Source organism: Anomaloglossus baeobatrachus, chromosome 3 (genome assembly GCF_048569485.1).
Source record: "Anomaloglossus baeobatrachus isolate aAnoBae1 chromosome 3, aAnoBae1.hap1, whole genome shotgun sequence".
Classification (NCBI taxonomy): Eukaryota; Metazoa; Chordata; class Amphibia; order Anura; family Aromobatidae; genus Anomaloglossus; species Anomaloglossus baeobatrachus.
In genome coordinates, this window is record NC_134355.1 from 457,523,333 (window position 1) to 457,539,519 (window position 16,187).

At 43.9% G+C, this 16,187-nt stretch overlaps 1 protein-coding gene across 1 annotated transcript in view; it reads right to left on the reverse strand.

Moving 5' to 3' along the window:
* The window catches only part of LOC142295418 (putative cation-transporting ATPase 13A4), a 201,540-nt gene that overhangs the window by 138,360 nt on the left and 46,993 nt on the right, over positions 1 to 16,187 (reverse strand). Inside the window, exons 2-6 of the mRNA XM_075338520.1 lie at positions 11,672 to 11,845; positions 11,436 to 11,582; positions 7,512 to 7,582; positions 6,775 to 6,855; positions 6,035 to 6,104 (exon numbers count right to left, since the gene is read on the reverse strand). Coding sequence (XP_075194635.1) covers positions 6,035 to 6,104; positions 6,775 to 6,855; positions 7,512 to 7,582; positions 11,436 to 11,582; positions 11,672 to 11,845 — 543 coding nt within the window. The remainder of the gene's footprint in view (positions 1 to 6,034; positions 6,105 to 6,774; positions 6,856 to 7,511; positions 7,583 to 11,435; positions 11,583 to 11,671; positions 11,846 to 16,187) is intronic.

The window sequence follows — 16,187 nt, forward strand, 5'->3', positions numbered from 1 at the left end:
GTTACCCAGTGGCCAGTCAGCGACATGTAACGTCCCTGTCCATGCTTACTGGTCCAAGTATCGGTGGTGAAATGCACCCGTTCACACACAGAGTTTCTCAAGGAAGCGGTGATGTTGTGTGCGACATGCTGGTGTAGCGCGGGCACACCTTTCTTAGAGAAGTAGTGGCGACTAGGCATCTGGTACTGGGGCACAGCGACAGACATAAGGTCTCTAAAATCCTGTGTGTCCACTAGGCGGAAAGGCAGCATTTCTGTAGTCAACAGCTTACAGAGGGATAGAGTCAACCTCTTCGCTTTGTCATGGGTCGCAGGAAGTGGCCTTTTATTTGACCACATCTGAGGGACAGAGATCTGGCTGCTGTGTGTAGACGGTGTTGAGTCGGGTGTCCCTGGAAAAATGCAGCTTTGTGAGGAAAGTGCAGGCGGAGACATGATGTTGCCTTCATCCAAAGTTGGTGCTATCGATGTCTGAGAGAGCTGTACACACTCACTTGTTTCCCCTTCCAAACCAACTGACGACCTACCAAGCAAACTGCCTGTTGCGGTTACAGTGGTGGAAGTTGTGGGTGGAAAAACAGGTGTGACAGCTGTCCCCACAGTCCTAGAAGATGACGAGCGCGCGGATGCACTGGAAGGGGCAGGCGGTGGATGGTTCGCTCCGCTAGGCCGCATTGCAGCACGGTGAGCTTCCCATCGGGCCATATGATATTTATTCATGTGACGATTCATGGAAGAAGTTGTCAAACTGCTGAGGTTTTGACCTCTACTAAGAGAACCATGACAAATTTTACAGATCACATAATTTGGGCGATCTTTTTCTATGTCAAAAAAGGACCTGGCTAGGCAAGGCTTAGAGGCCATGCGACCTGTTGATCCACCCCGAATAATGCTCAGAGGCAGAGTGGTGGCTGAGGATGCAGTTGTAGACGTGCTACCAGTGCTCCGACTGTGTCCAGGAAGGCGCCAGGTTACTTCGACGTCGGTTGCATCCTCCTCCACCGCCTCTGTTGACCTCCTCGAGTGTCTGACTGTGGGTTGACAGTAGGTGTGATCTAGAACTTAATCATCAATTGTTGTGTTTGCACTCCCCTACCCCTCAGACCGAGTTTCTTCTTGCCCTGACCGAATATTTAAGTTGTCATCCCAATCGGGTATCTGCGTCTCATCTTCATCAGTATGTTCCTCATTGCCTATAACCACAGTTGTTGGAAAGGCAGCATTTTGGTAGCCAACAGTTTGCATATGATGAAAGTCAACCTCCAAGCCATTTCATGCCCTTCTAAAAGCATGTAAAACACAGCGAGGGGACTCCAACCACAGTCTCCCTCGTTGCCACTAACTGGGCCACACACACCCCACTTGACTGGCATCGGTTGAGCCCCCTTTTGAAAAAGAAAAAGATGCTTTGCATGAAGCACTCTCAAAAATACGCGTGCCTTTCCCGTCCCCTGGCTGACCCAGGGGAAGAAAAGTCCTCTGAGAGCCATGACTTGTTCATCTTGGTTCTTTTAGAGACACAGCGAGGGGACTCCAACCACAGTCTCCCTCGTTGCCACTAACTGGGCCACACACACCCCACTTGACTGGCATCGGTTGAGCCCCCTTTTGAAAAAGAAAAAGATGCTTTGCATGAAGCACTCTCAAAAATACGCGTGCCTTTCCCGTCCCCTGGCTGACCCAGGGGAAGAAAAGTCCTCTGAGAGCCATGACTTGTTCATCTTGGTTCTTTTAGAGACACAGCGAGGGGACTCCAACCACAGTCTCCCTCGTTGCCACTAACTGGGCCACACACACCCCACTTGACTGGCATCGGTTGACCCCCCCTTTTGACAAAGAAAAAGATGCTTTGCATGAAGCACTCTCAAAAATACGCGTGCCTTTCCCGTCCCCTGGCTGACCCAGGGGAAGAAAAGTCCTCTGAGAGCCATGACTTGTTCATCTTGGTTCTTTTAGAGACACAGCGAGGGGACTCCAACCACAGTCTCCCTCGTTGCCACTAACTGGGCCACACACACCCCACTTGACTGGCATCGGTTGAGCCCCCTTTTGAAAAAGAAAAAGATGCTTTGCATGAAGCACTCTCAAAAATACGCGTGCCTTTCCCGTCCCCTGGCTGACCCAGGGGAAGAAAAGTCCTCTGAGAGCCATGACTTGTTCATCTTGGTTCTTTTAGAGACACAGCGAGGGGACTCCAACCACAGTCTCCCTCGTTGCCACTAACTGGGCCACACACACCCCACTTGACTGGCATCGGTTGACCCCCCCTTTTGACAAAGAAAAAGATGCTTTGCATGAAGCACTCTCAAAAATACGCGTGCCTTTCCCGTCCCCTGGCTGACCCAGGGGAAGAAAAGTCCTCTGAGAGCCATGACTTGTTCATCTTGGTTCTTTTAGAGACACAGCGAGGGGACTCCAACCACAGTCTCCCTCGTTGCCACTAACTGGGCCACACACACCCCACTTGACTGGCATCGGTTGAGCCCCCTTTTGAAAAAGAAAAAGATGCTTTGCATGAAGCACTCTCAAAAATACGCGTGCCTTTCCCGTCCCCTGGCTGACCCAGGGGAAGAAAAGTCCTCTGAGAGCCATGACTTGTTCATCTTGGTTCTTTTAGAGACACAGCGAGGGGACTCCAACCACAGTCTCCCTCGTTGCCACTAACTGGGCCACACACACCCCACTTGACTGGCATCGGTTGACCCCCCCTTTTGACAAAGAAAAAGATGCTTTGCATGAAGCACTCTCAAAAATACGCGTGCCTTTCCCGTCCCCTGGCTGACCCAGGGGAAGAAAAGTCCTCTGAGAGCCATGACTTGTTCATCTTGGTTCTTTTAGAGACACAGCGAGGGGACTCCAACCACAGTCTCCCTCGTTGCCACTAACTGGGCCACACACACCCCACTTGACTGGCATCGGTTGAGCCCCCTTTTGAAAAAGAAAAAGATGCTTTGCATGAAGCACTCTCAAAAATACGCGTGCCTTTCCCGTCCCCTGGCTGACCCAGGGGAAGAAAAGTCCTCTGAGAGCCATGACTTGTTCATCTTGGTTCTTTTAGAGACACAGCGAGGGGACTCCAACCACAGTCTCCCTCGTTGCCACTAACTGGGCCACACACACCCCACTTGACTGGCATCGGTTGAGCCCCCTTTTGAAAAAGAAAAAGATGCTTTGCATGAAGCACTCTCAAAAATACGCGTGCCTTTCCCGTCCCCTGGCTGACCCAGGGGAAGAAAAGTCCTCTGAGAGCCATGACTTGTTCATCTTGGTTCTTTTAGAGACACAGCGAGGGGACTCCAACCACAGTCTCCCTCGTTGCCACTAACTGGGCCACACACACCCCACTTGACTGGCATCGGTTGAGCCCCCCTTTTGACAAAGAAAAAGATGCTTTGCATGAAGCACTCTCAAAAATACGCGTGCCTTTCGCCTCCCCTGGCTGACCCAGGGGAAGAAAAGTCCTCTGAGAGCCAGGTCCACATTGTCAGTGGACAGACACGTGTGCTTATCTGCCAGCAGACCCCCAGCAGCACTGAAGACAGGTTCCGAGAGAACGCTGGCTGCAGGACACGACAAGATCCTCAAGGCGTACGTGGCGAGCTCAGGCAATTTATCCAGATTGGAAGCCTAAAATGAGCAGGGCTCAAGTTGCACAATAATGGAATCGATGTTTCTTTGCATATACTCATATATCTGTGTGTCTCCCTCTTTTTCCTTGTCCAGCTGTTTTGTTTTCACATGAGTATATGTCCTTGTCACTTTCCCATGTGTTTGTGTTATGTTGTGAGTTGTTTGTCACCTTTTGGACACCTTTCAGGGTGTTTTCTAGGTGTTTTACTGTGTTTGTGATTGCCTGCCATTGTTTCCTATGGGCTCGAGTTCGGTTCGTCGAACGTTCGACGAGCCGAACTCGAGCCAGACCCCCCGTTCGGCGAACCGCCTCGAGCCGAACCGGGACCGGTTCGCTCATCTCTAGTCATAACATATTTAGACAGGCCGACCACTATTCCATGCACACAGAACAATTGTTAATATGATCGCTTTGTGTACATAGAGTAACATTGTTTTCAACAGCTTTAGTCCTGTTTACACAGGACAATGAGCTTCCAAGAACATTGATTTTTAAGCAAGACTATAAAATGTTTCAGCTAATGCAATACACAAGAATTTCTCATTCTTTGGGCAATTGATTGCCTGATTACAATGGTGATTATCAATGAGCATTCCTAGAAATGATCGTTCCCGATTGATCAGTCTAAATACACCATCGTATTTCGTCCTTATTCTGCTGCTTGCTACTAGCAATCGATACATTGTTGATAAATGCAGCCTAGCAGCTCCTGTAAGGCCCTGTGCGTACTTACCAGATTTTGCCGCGGATTTTTTGCGGATTTGCTGCATTTTTTGCTGCAGAAAATGTTCATAACATCTCTGCAGTGAATCACCAGCAAAACCTATGGGAAAAAAAAAATTCTGTGCGCACTAGGCGGATTTTGACAGCTGTATGTTTTGCTGCGGGATTCCCGCAGCAAAAACAATTGCATGTCAATTTTTTCCGCACGTCGCTGCGGGATTTCACTCCATTGACTCCAATGTAATCGTGAAATCCCGCAGGGAATAACGCAGGCAGCAAATTCTGTGCGGTTCACTGCGTTTTCCTGCGTTATTCCCTGCGGTATTTCGCGGTTTACCTCCGGTAATGTACATCGCTTGCCTGCGGTTTTGCAGGGAAGTAATGTCATTACAGGAAGAGGAAGCAGAGCAGAGAGTAAACACACACACATCACTGACACACACAGACATCACAGACATAGAACACAGACACATAGAACACACATAGAAAGCAAACGGAAATATAGAAAACAAAGCACCGGGCTCCGTTGTATATTTACCGTCCAGCCGAGGTAAGCACACAGCGGCGGCCCGGTATTCTCAGGCTGGGGAGGGCGGGGGCAGGGTTAATGTCCCCCACCTCCCTCCCACCTCCCGCAGCCGAGAATATCAGCTGCAGCTGCCTCGGCACTGTCGCATGCATTATGCGGCAGTACCGGAGTGTCCCCGGCTCTTCTTGCTGCCGTGTAGCAATGGCAGTCAAGGTAATACAAGGAGTTAATGGTGGCGGATCACCGCCATTAACTCCAGGCTTGATCATGGCAGCGTCTATGAGACAGCTGACATGATCAACCCGTAAGTAAAGTGAAAAAACACATACACCGAAAAATCCTTTATTTTAAATAAAACACAAATAAGCCTCGTTCACCCTTTTATTAACCCCTCCCGAAACAAAGCTCCGACGTAATCCACAGCTCCGGCGTCCTGCGAGGCTTGCATCCAGCCGCGACTGACACAGACACTGCTGAATGCAGCCTCGCAGCGAGACAGCAGAGAGGTAACTCCAGGGCATTTCCCACGGCCGGTAATGTGAACTCACTGCCCACCGTGAGAAATACAGCGTGTGCTCACAGGGACTCCTATCTATCTATCCTTCTATCTATCTATCTATCATCCTTCTATCTATCCCTCTGTCTGTCTATCTATCTATTCTTCTGTCTATTTCTCTATCTCAGAATGAAATGACTTTTTTTTTTTCAATGTGCTTTATTGCATTGAATGCAATAAAGCACATACCAACCCGCATGCGGCAAAACCGCGGCAATACCGCGAACAACACCGCGGTAAAACCGCAGCAAACCGCATGCGGTTTTCGGGTGCGGTATGCCGTGGTTTTTTACCGCGGGTGCGGTAATCTTTGAATTCCTGCGGAATTTTCTTGAGAAAATTCCATTTTCCAGTGTGCACAGGGCCTAAAACAGTTTTTCTTACATGAAAATACTGAATATAGATTAAACTTCCTCAATTCAAAAACACTAAACAAGGTCTATTATAGGAATAGAGCAAGGAGTGTCCTGACACGTAGCATTGTCAGTGCAGCTCTATAATTGTCTGAAAGCCATTATTGATCCAAAGTTAGGCTCCGTTTACATCACATTTTATTCTGACATTATAGTTTAGGAAAAAGAACCAAATAAATGTACCTTAAAAATGAAGAGTTTCCAAAGCGGTACAACTTCAACTTCAATGGTGTTTTGTCCACACACCAACCTCCTAAAATAATTTGGCAAAAAATAAAATAACACAAAAAAGATGATTATAAGTTTAATTGTAACTAACAGTATATTTAGAGGAAATTTGATTCATTTATTTTGTAAGGCATTGTATTGGTGAGGGAATAGGGATGCTGAGATTGCGCACATCATTGTCTATGTCATGTTTTTAAAGATTTTTTTAATGGATTTTTTCACTTAATAAAATTTGTTGTTTGAAATATAGTATATTTATTAAGGTCCAGTGCCCTTTTGGCGCATTCTTTCTTTTGTGTTTTCTCCACATATAGCGCCATTTCTCAGTACATAGTAACCCCTATTACATATAGCGCTTGCCACTGTCTCTATCATCATTTTGAAGATGTGTAGTAGAGCCCCGGTGTGTTAATCGTATGACCTATGATGATTTCTCAAGGGGATCATGTCACAGATCACATGATATTTTGAGTGCTGGGGGCTTAGCAAAACACTCTAGACTGCATGGGGTCCTGGCTACTCTTAATCCGCCCCTGGCTGCAACATTCATTTTAGCAATGATACATTTCATATTGCACTTTGCGTTTGTGTTATATTTTTGTCAATCCCATAGTTACTCTATTATGTTCCTTTCCCTTCCTCCATATAACAATCCTACTTTGCTCAAAACATTTTGGATGTTTTATCAAGATTACCTTATGGCTTGCTCCTCTTCTAAAAAGCCAGATGCATAGTTAGAATGTATGCTATAGCATGAATGCTCATCCTCCAAAGTGCTGAAATAAATGAAACCACACATAACTATTGATAAAGTTATCCAGGTAAGCAACAGCATAACTGAAATTTCTTAATCCAGAATTTTACTAGAATCATACATCCATATTTTCCATCTTCAGTGCTTGCTGGGCATATGGGTTTTAACTAGTGTTGAGAGAGGATTTAACTATTCGTACTCGCTATGCTATTAGCGAATACTTTCTGCTACTCGCATATTTATTACGAGTAGCGGGCAAAATGTAAGTCATTGGGAAATATTCGCTAAGTAGCGAGTAACCTGAAAGACGTACTATTCGTGTGAGTAGCAAATATTTCAGCTTTCGGGTTACTCGCTACTTAGCGAGTATTTCCCATTGACTTACATTGCGCTTGCTATTCATTACGAATAGGCGAGCAGTGGACACTACTTGCTAACAGCATAGCGAGTACGAATAGCTAACTACTCGCTCAACACTAGTTTTAACGTTTCACAGTGAAACAATGAAGTTAATATTTACAGTTTTCTTTGACATAATCTAGATCATTTTAGCTGCTCAAATCTTCATATGTCTATATTTACTGATGATTAGATTTATGATTGCTGTCACTCTAATTGTAAAAATACTACTACTGCTACCTCACAATTTTAATCACAAGAAAAGCCATTAATACTCACCCAATGTTTTGGAACATCTTCTGACTGAAATTCCATACATATCGAATTTTCTGCACTCTGATGAATTTAACCTGTAAAATGTAATGTATCAAATTGATACAGGTAAAATATATCTTTGTACCGTGTTAGCCAGTAGAGATAAAAAAATGTTTAAAAGAACTGAACTCCTCAGTGGTATCAACCACTGAGGACTTCAGTTCTTTTAAACATTTATGTATCAAATTAGAATGTTTGGAGATTGCAAGATTTTTTTACTGAAAATACGCACTGCTTTACTCCCAATTTTGAAATGTAGAAACAAAATATTAAAAATAAAAGTAACTTGTCGGAAAGGGGTCCTAACCCATAGATTCCTGGTGGGCTTCCTGCCTGATGACACAGTGGGCCACCCATTTCTGTTGAATTTCATAACTTATTTCGTACATTACTTGTGATGCTGAGTCATTGCTTAAGGACATACTGTGAGGTGGAAAGTCAAGGAGTCCGAGGTCAAGCCAAGAGAGTACATAAAAGACAGAGAATGATAAGACAAAATGGATAGTTATGGGTACTTCTCACATAGCGAGATTGCTAGTGAGATCGCTGCTGAGTTACGGTTTTTGTGACGCAGCAGTGACCTCATTAGCGATCCGCTGTGTGTGACACTGAGCAGTGATCTGGCCCCTGCTGTAAGATTGCTGCTCGATGCACACACTGCTGGTTCATTTTTTTATTGTTGCTATCCCGCTGTTAAGCACACATCACTGTGTGTGACAGCGAGAGAGCAACAATCTGTATGTGCAGGGAGCAGGGAGCCGGCATCTGGCAGCCTGCGGTAAGCTGTAACCAAGGTAAACATCGGGTAACCAAGGTGGTTACGCGATATTTACCTTAGTTACTAGCATCCACCGCTCTCACGCTGCCAGTGCCGGCTCCCTGCTCCCTGCAAACGTAGCCAGATTACACATCGGGAAAATAAGCAAAGGTTTGCTTATTAACCCGATGTGTACTGTGGCTACGAGTGCAGGGAGCCAGCAGTAAGTGGTGTGCGCTGGTAATGAAGGTAAATATCGGGTAACCATACCCGATGTTTACCGTGGTTACCAGTGTCTGCAGCTTCCAGACGCCGGCTCCCTGCAAGCGCAGCATCGCTTCCACGTCGCTGCTGGCTGGGGGCTGGTCACTGGTCGCTTGTGAGATCTGCCTGTTTGACAGCTCACCAGCGACCAAGTAAGTTGAAATATTTAATATTTAATATGTCCGTGATTTTCTGGTACATGTTTCACGGATCACACACGGATCACACCCTAGTGTGGTCCGTGGGTCATCATCAGTGATGCCAGAAAAAAACTGACTTGTCTCCGTGCAAAGTCACGGCCACGGGTGTACGCTGCGCGGAGACAAGTTCAGTGAAAAATCACTGATGTGTGAGCAGACCCATTGATTATAATGGGTCTGCGTATGTCAGTGATTCTGGTACGTATAAAAAAAGCACATACGTCCCAGAATCACTGACGTGTGAAGCGGGACTACGTTGTCAGGCCCCTGTTGGAAATGCCAGTATGAAGATGGTAAGTCTCATTGCTTCCCTAAAGAACTCTCTAACACCTGGTACTTTTACACCAGTCTGATCAGATAATCTGCATTCTGGGATCTCCCTGGGCAATCCAAGTCTGCACAAGCCACAGAAGGCAGTGAATGAATATCTCCATTAGAACCTGTTCCAACAGTTGAACTTGGGTGGAGGACTCTAACTGCAACCATTTTTGGACCAGATGAAGCAAATCAAACATGTGGGAGCGAGGGGATTTATCCAAGTGATACACTCAGTGGTGGACTTGTGCTCTGACAGTTATAATTACACTCAGGCATGTCAATTTTTCTGTTTTTAATTTTCCATATTTTTTAGCATTCTGTAAGGCCAAGTTGTAATAGGCCTTTTGTGGCTCCCTGGTTAAATATGGTGCCAGCACCTCCAGCCACTGTTCTGATGGGTGTTACTCCTGTTCAGTTACCCTTTCAAATACAGTCAGAATCGACTCAATATCATCACCCAGGGTCTTCTCCATGGCTCATCTTACCAACTTCTGGATGTGAGAGTCATCACCTGGACTTGGGGGTGAGGGTGGTCGCCCTGCCACGGATTGCCTCTGTTATGAGATCGATCTGCCTCTGCTGCTGCTCCCTCTGCTGCTGTTGCTGGATCTTCTGGATCAGTAGCCTGTTTATCTACTGCTGAGTTTGTTGCTGCTGCTGCTGCACGTTGGCCTGTACCAGATGCCTAATTAGCTAGTCCATTTTGTCCGACCGTGCTTCCAAACTCATGGCCGCCGTTATCCAGAACATGCAGTTCGTCAATAGCAGTCATACATGTTTCCTGTGAACGATGCATGCACGTCTAACGCTAAATGTAACTTTGCAACTCACTTAATATTGCTCGAGGTAACCACAGGAACCATTTTTATTTCAATCTCCAGCTGGTTAATTTCAGTTGTCATAAATCACTGCACAGGAATGAACTTAAAGATAGCAGTTTTTGGGCACAAAGGTACAAATGTATAAATAACAAGTCCGTATGGCTTCGTGGCTCGCAAACTCTGAAACATAGTTCCTCTCTTTTAAATCAAGAGTACAGCTCTTGAAATGTGCTACCTCTATGCACAGAACACTGAATGAATCCAGAGGTGTTTGATTTACCTGCTGAACCACACCCTAAAGCCTCCTTCACACATCCGTGTCTCTGGTATGTGTGACGTCCATTTTCAAACCTATCGGAGACACAGGCACAAGTAGACCCATTAAAATCATTGGGTCTGCGCACATGTGCGTGTTTTGCCATGTGGCCGTGTGGAGCATACGTGTTTCTGTGTGCTCCACGTGTAGACATGTCCGATTTTTCTATGGCAGCACGGGTGTCACACGGACTGAAAGGATGTGATCCATGTCATATCAGTGTGACACGTACCGGAGAAAACACACATTTCTGTGAAATAAAATGAATTTCTATACTCACTTTATCCAGCTCTGCTGTCTCTACCGCTGCTGGCACTTGCTTCCGATCCCCACTCATTATGCTCATCACATATGCACGGCACAGAGGACCAGAAGCAGCAGCAGCGGGGAATCGGCAGGGCCGGAGACCATAGATCAGCATCACGAACAACGACGCCAGGGACAGGTGAGTAGAAAATTCTTGTTCTCTGTGTTATCACGGATAGCACACAGAGAACACACATGTGCCAAAATCACGACACACGGAGGGCAATACGCACCTTTTACACGTCCGTACAAAACATGCCTGGTTTTCACGGACGTGTGAAAGAGGCCTAAGGTGGACATATGTGAACTGCTATCCCATCCATAACTTTGACTGTCCACAAAAAACCCAGCCCCTGTCATGGCTGATTAACCCTCTCATCACATAGCATGCTGGAGCTTACATTCCGGATTTCACATCACAAGCTAACCTCAGGGAAAAAAAAATCTCCCCTCCAGGATATTAGCATTGACCATCTTACACCACTCTAAACACCCTTTAGTGGCACATAAAAGGAACTAAAGGGTGAAAATGGAGAAATGTGCAATAAATATATTAGGTTTCAAGTTAAGACTGCCCACACAATCGTTTACCATCAGCTTAACCTCCCAGCTGATGAGTTAAAAAGGTCTCCAACAACAAGAGATGATGTTGGGGAATATAAGGATTGGCCAGTTTGAATCCACACATCCTTTTGTACTAACACTAGATAAGCTGCCGACAAAATAATCTGGCCGTTGTATACTACGCTCCATCAATGGACAATATATGAATGCTTGCAGAGCAAAGCAATGCTGAGGTTGGAACAAGAACATACCATAAAAGTATGAAATGGGAATAGCCCTTTAATATATGAAAAATCAATGTACATTCTTTAGAAAACAATCCATTCTTTTGCCGTCACTTACTTTGAGATCAGGCCTTCTTATAGCTTTGTTTAAAACTGAATTTTGGTCGGATATGACAGAACATTGTAGCCCACTCTGAAACGAATGTGCAAATTCATCCAGGGTTAACCAGCGAACCTTCTTCCTGGTGTATTTCCTTCTTTCATCCTATAAATAGTAGAATTAAGTTAATAATTAAAACTTAATATACATATAGTATAAAGATTTTATTTCCTGAAAACGATACTATTACTTACAGTTGATCTTAATAAAACCACATTGGCTTTTTCCAAAGACGAAGGGACACAGTTTGCCCAGACACTCCATTCGGGCTTCCAATAAAAAAGGAGCAGAAGAATCCCACCTGATAGACAGTAGCCAATCACACACAGAATAATCCATGGAACACTCAGTCTGTAGCCAAAAAGTTCCTAAAAATAGGAATCAAAACTTTAAGTTGTAAATATGACAATAAGAAAGCAATAAAGGTTTCATGCACACAGCAGCATTGGTCCATACAAGCTGTTAGTTTCTTGGGCCGTAATATGGCATACAGCCTTATAACAACCCCTGGTATAATGATCACTAGCTGTTGGTGCAATATTACATTTTAAGAATGAATTCATTGTTTTTGGCTGCTTGCTTCTTATTATAGTTGAATAGATGCTTTTTACATGCTGATCCTGGATAAGACTTTGCTTAATATTGCTGCATTCTCAGCATTCCTAAATCAAATTACTGTTCCGCAGTAGCTGGTGTAAAGGTTGTTATGTGATATGTCAAAGTTACAGATTATACCTGTATATACACATCTATTACACTTATATTTTGCAAAAAAAAATTCAAATATGAGCTTTAATTTCAATGCTACAGATAACGTGAAGTCAAAACTGAAATGAATTGTTGAAGATGCAAGATTCAGTCTAATTTTTGCATAGGTTGTGCTATAAAATGTATGTAACAGCTTTCTTGCCCCACTTCTGCCTTTTCATGGCTCATTTCTACTATACACATTAGGTATAAAATGAGAAAACATAAAGATAATGTTGTTTGAATTATTTGCCTATTTGTTTGGCCGGCAAATACGCCTGTGCCTGATAAATACTGCCAGCGGCTTTCTCAAAGAGAACTCAGGAACGCTCAACCAAGCTGAGTGTTCCTATGTATGAAGGAATCATGACAGATCACTGTCAGCCTACCAGCTGTTATCTAATGTGCACAGCCAGATTTATGATTTGTGCTTCATGTTAGGTGAATTGTTGTAATTATAGGGGATTTTCAAAAATTGCTAGTGCACAACAGAAAAAAGGCAGCCATGTATACCAACACAGGTCTGAAAAGTATTGCAGTTACAGGATGCAGCAGCCCCTCTTTAATAAAGGCGGAGGCAACACTGGTGTAAAATACTGATGAAACAACTACTCAACCATCTTCTAATTCATGGAGGTTATGGTTGCATAGTATTAGAAATGTACATGGATAGGGCTTTTATAGAGTGCCAGTCCCACATACATAGTAAACAGTGTTTGGCTTAAAGCCTATCAGTGACATCCATACTATTAGATCAGGTGGGCTGCCCAGCAATATCTAAGTGAACCACACCAGGACAGACTAAACCACTAAGCTATATAAATTAATAGTTATAACCATTTATGGTATTTTCACAAGATCATAGAATCATAGAATGGTAGAGTTGGAAGGGACCTCCAGGGTCATCGTGTCTAACCCCCTGCGAGTGCAGGATTCACTAAACAGTATCAGACAAATGTCTGTCCAGCCTCAGAAGATTTCAATTAAAGAACTCACCACCTCTCATGGCAGTCTTTTCCACTCATTGATCACCCTCACTGTCAACATTTTTTTAATAATATCTAATGTGTACTTTCTCCCTTTAAACTCCTTCACCCCCGGGCAATTTTCCATTTTTCCTTTTTTTTTTCTTCTCCCCTTCTTCCAAGAGGTGTAACATTTTTATTCTTGCCATATGATGGCTTATTTTTTGCGGGATGAGTTGTACTTTTATAGTGTAGTGGAAAATGGCAAAAAAAATTCAAAGTGCAGAAACATTGCAAAAAAAGTGTGATTTCACAATTTTGTTTGGGATATTTTATTTACCGTATTCACTATCTGGTAAAACTGATCTGTCGGTGTGATGCCTCAGGTTGGTACAAGTTTATAGACACCAAACATGTATAGGTTTACTTTAATGTAAGGGGTTAAAAAAATTTCACAAGCGTGTCTAAAAAAAAGTGGCACACTTTTTGCACCATTTTCCGAAACCCATAGCATTATCATTTTTCGCGATCTGGGGCTCAGTGATGACTTATTTTTTGTGTCTCAAGCTGATGTTTTTAATGGTAACATTTTTGTGCAGATGCTACATTTTGATTGCCTCTTATTGCATTTTGCGCAAAATTTGCAGCGACCAAAAATATAATTTTGGCATTTGGAATTTTTTGCTGCTACGCTGTTTACCGATCAGATTAACTGATTTTATATTTTGATAGATCAGGCATTTCTGAATGTGGCAATACCAAATATGTGTAGATTGTTTTTATTTTTTTAACCCATTAATTTTCAATGGGGTGAATGGGAGGTGATTTAAACTTTGTTTATTTTTTTTTTTAATTTATTTAACTTTTTTTTTATTTTATTAGTCCCCCTAGGGGGTTATACGGATCAGCAGTCTGATTGCTTGTGCATTTCTGTAGATCACAGCTGCACAGCTCTGATCTGCTGAAATGCTGCTCTCCTCTGCCAGCAGTAAGAGGAAGTGACTCATGATAGCTACAGGAGTCATCATATGACCCTGTGCTACCATGGCAACCATTGGCTACACGTGATCACGTCACATCACCTCCGATGGAGGCGGATGAATGCGCGCTTACAAAGGACAGCATTTAAATTACATTTTGACAGTGCAATTTATGAGGCTAACAGGCACGGATGGATCGCAGATCCACTCGTGCCTATGAGGCACACAAGTCAGCTATTCAAATCAGCTGACATGTGCGGGGATCTCCGACGGCTGCCCGCAGCAGCTGGTGGGGATTAACCTTACACGATCCATGATGTACCCAGTATGTCATGTGTCGTGAAGAGGTAAAGTTTAATTTCATTGCCTTTTGTATTTCCATGTGCAAATGAGAATAAGAATGATCCCTCTACTCTATGACATCCCTTCAGATATTTGTAGACAGTTATTAAGTCTCCTCTTACCCTTCTTTTTTATTTGCTAAACATTCCTAGATCCTTAAACTGTTTCTCATAGGACATAGTTTGCAGTCTGCTCACCATCCTGGTAGCTGTTTTCTGTACTTGCTCCAATTTTTCAATTTCTTTTTTAAAATGTGGTGCCCAGAACTGAACACAGTTTTCCAGTTGATTTATTTAGTTTACCTACAGTTCCCTTATGTAGATAATTTATAATAATGCAGAACAACACAGGCTAACACACAGCCAAGCTAGAGCCTTGTGGTACCTCACTTGAAACACTCTTCAAATTTAATGTGCAACTATTTATTACCGCTCTTTGAGTAGGATCACAGAGCCAGTTATGAATCCACCTAACTGTAGCCTTGCCAATCCAATACTTGGTCATTTTTTCAATAAGGATAATATGAAATACTTTATCAAATGCTTTGCTAAACTTGATATATACTATATCTACTCAATTTTCCTGATCCATCCAGTCAGTGATTCCATTATAGTAGAAAATTAGATTAGTCTTGAATGACTTGCATGTTACAAACCCATGCTGGCCCTGGTTAATTACTGAATTCTTACCCAAGTACTTCCATACATGCTGTTTAATAATTTGTTCAAAGATCTTTCCTAGTATAGAAGAAAAGCCTGTAATTTCCGGTCTCCATCTACTTTTCATTTTGAAGATAGGAACAAGTTGTGCCCTTCTCTAATCTTCTGGGTCTTCTCCTATCCTCCAGGAACTTTCAAAAATTCTGGTTAGTGGTTCTGCTATTTCTCCTGCTGTCTTTTTCAGTACCCTAGGATGTACCATATTTTTCGCTTTATAAGACACACCTGATTATAAGACGCACTCCCAAATTTGGTGAAGGAAAAGAGATTTTTTTTTTTAATGTTAAATGGGGTCCATCTTATATTGTCAGTGTCCCTCTAACAAATCATATAAAGTATATGTCCCTCATAGCCCCCATCCTAAAATTAGCCCCCTTAATCTGGATATGGCCCCCTTATATTGAATATAGCCACCTTGTGATGGCACACATTTCCCTGTGCTGCCTATGGCCCCCTAAGGATTGCAAACATTCCCCTGTGCTGCCTATGGCCCCCCTATGGATTGCATACATTCCCCTGTGCTGCCTATGGTCCCCTATGGATTGCACACGTTCCCCTGTGTTGCCTATCGTCCCCTATGGATTGCATATGTTCCCCTGTGCTGCCTATGGCCCCCTATGGATTGCATACGTTCCCCTGTGTTAGATAGCGCCCCCATGCTGCTGCCCATGGCCCCTATAGATCGTACAAGTCCCCCTGTGTTAGATATCGCCCCCCCATGATGCTGCCCATGGCCCCTATATAGATCGCACAAGTCCCCCTGTGTTAGATATCGGCCCCTATATAGATCGCACAAGCCCCCCTGTGTTAGATATCGCCCCCATGGTGCTGCCCATGGCCCCTATAGATTGCACAAGTCCCCCTGTGTTAGATATCGCCCCCAGGCTGCTGCCCATAGTAAAATAAAACACTCTTTCCTTACCTCCTCCAGCGCTGAGCTCCCTCCGTGCTCGGCAT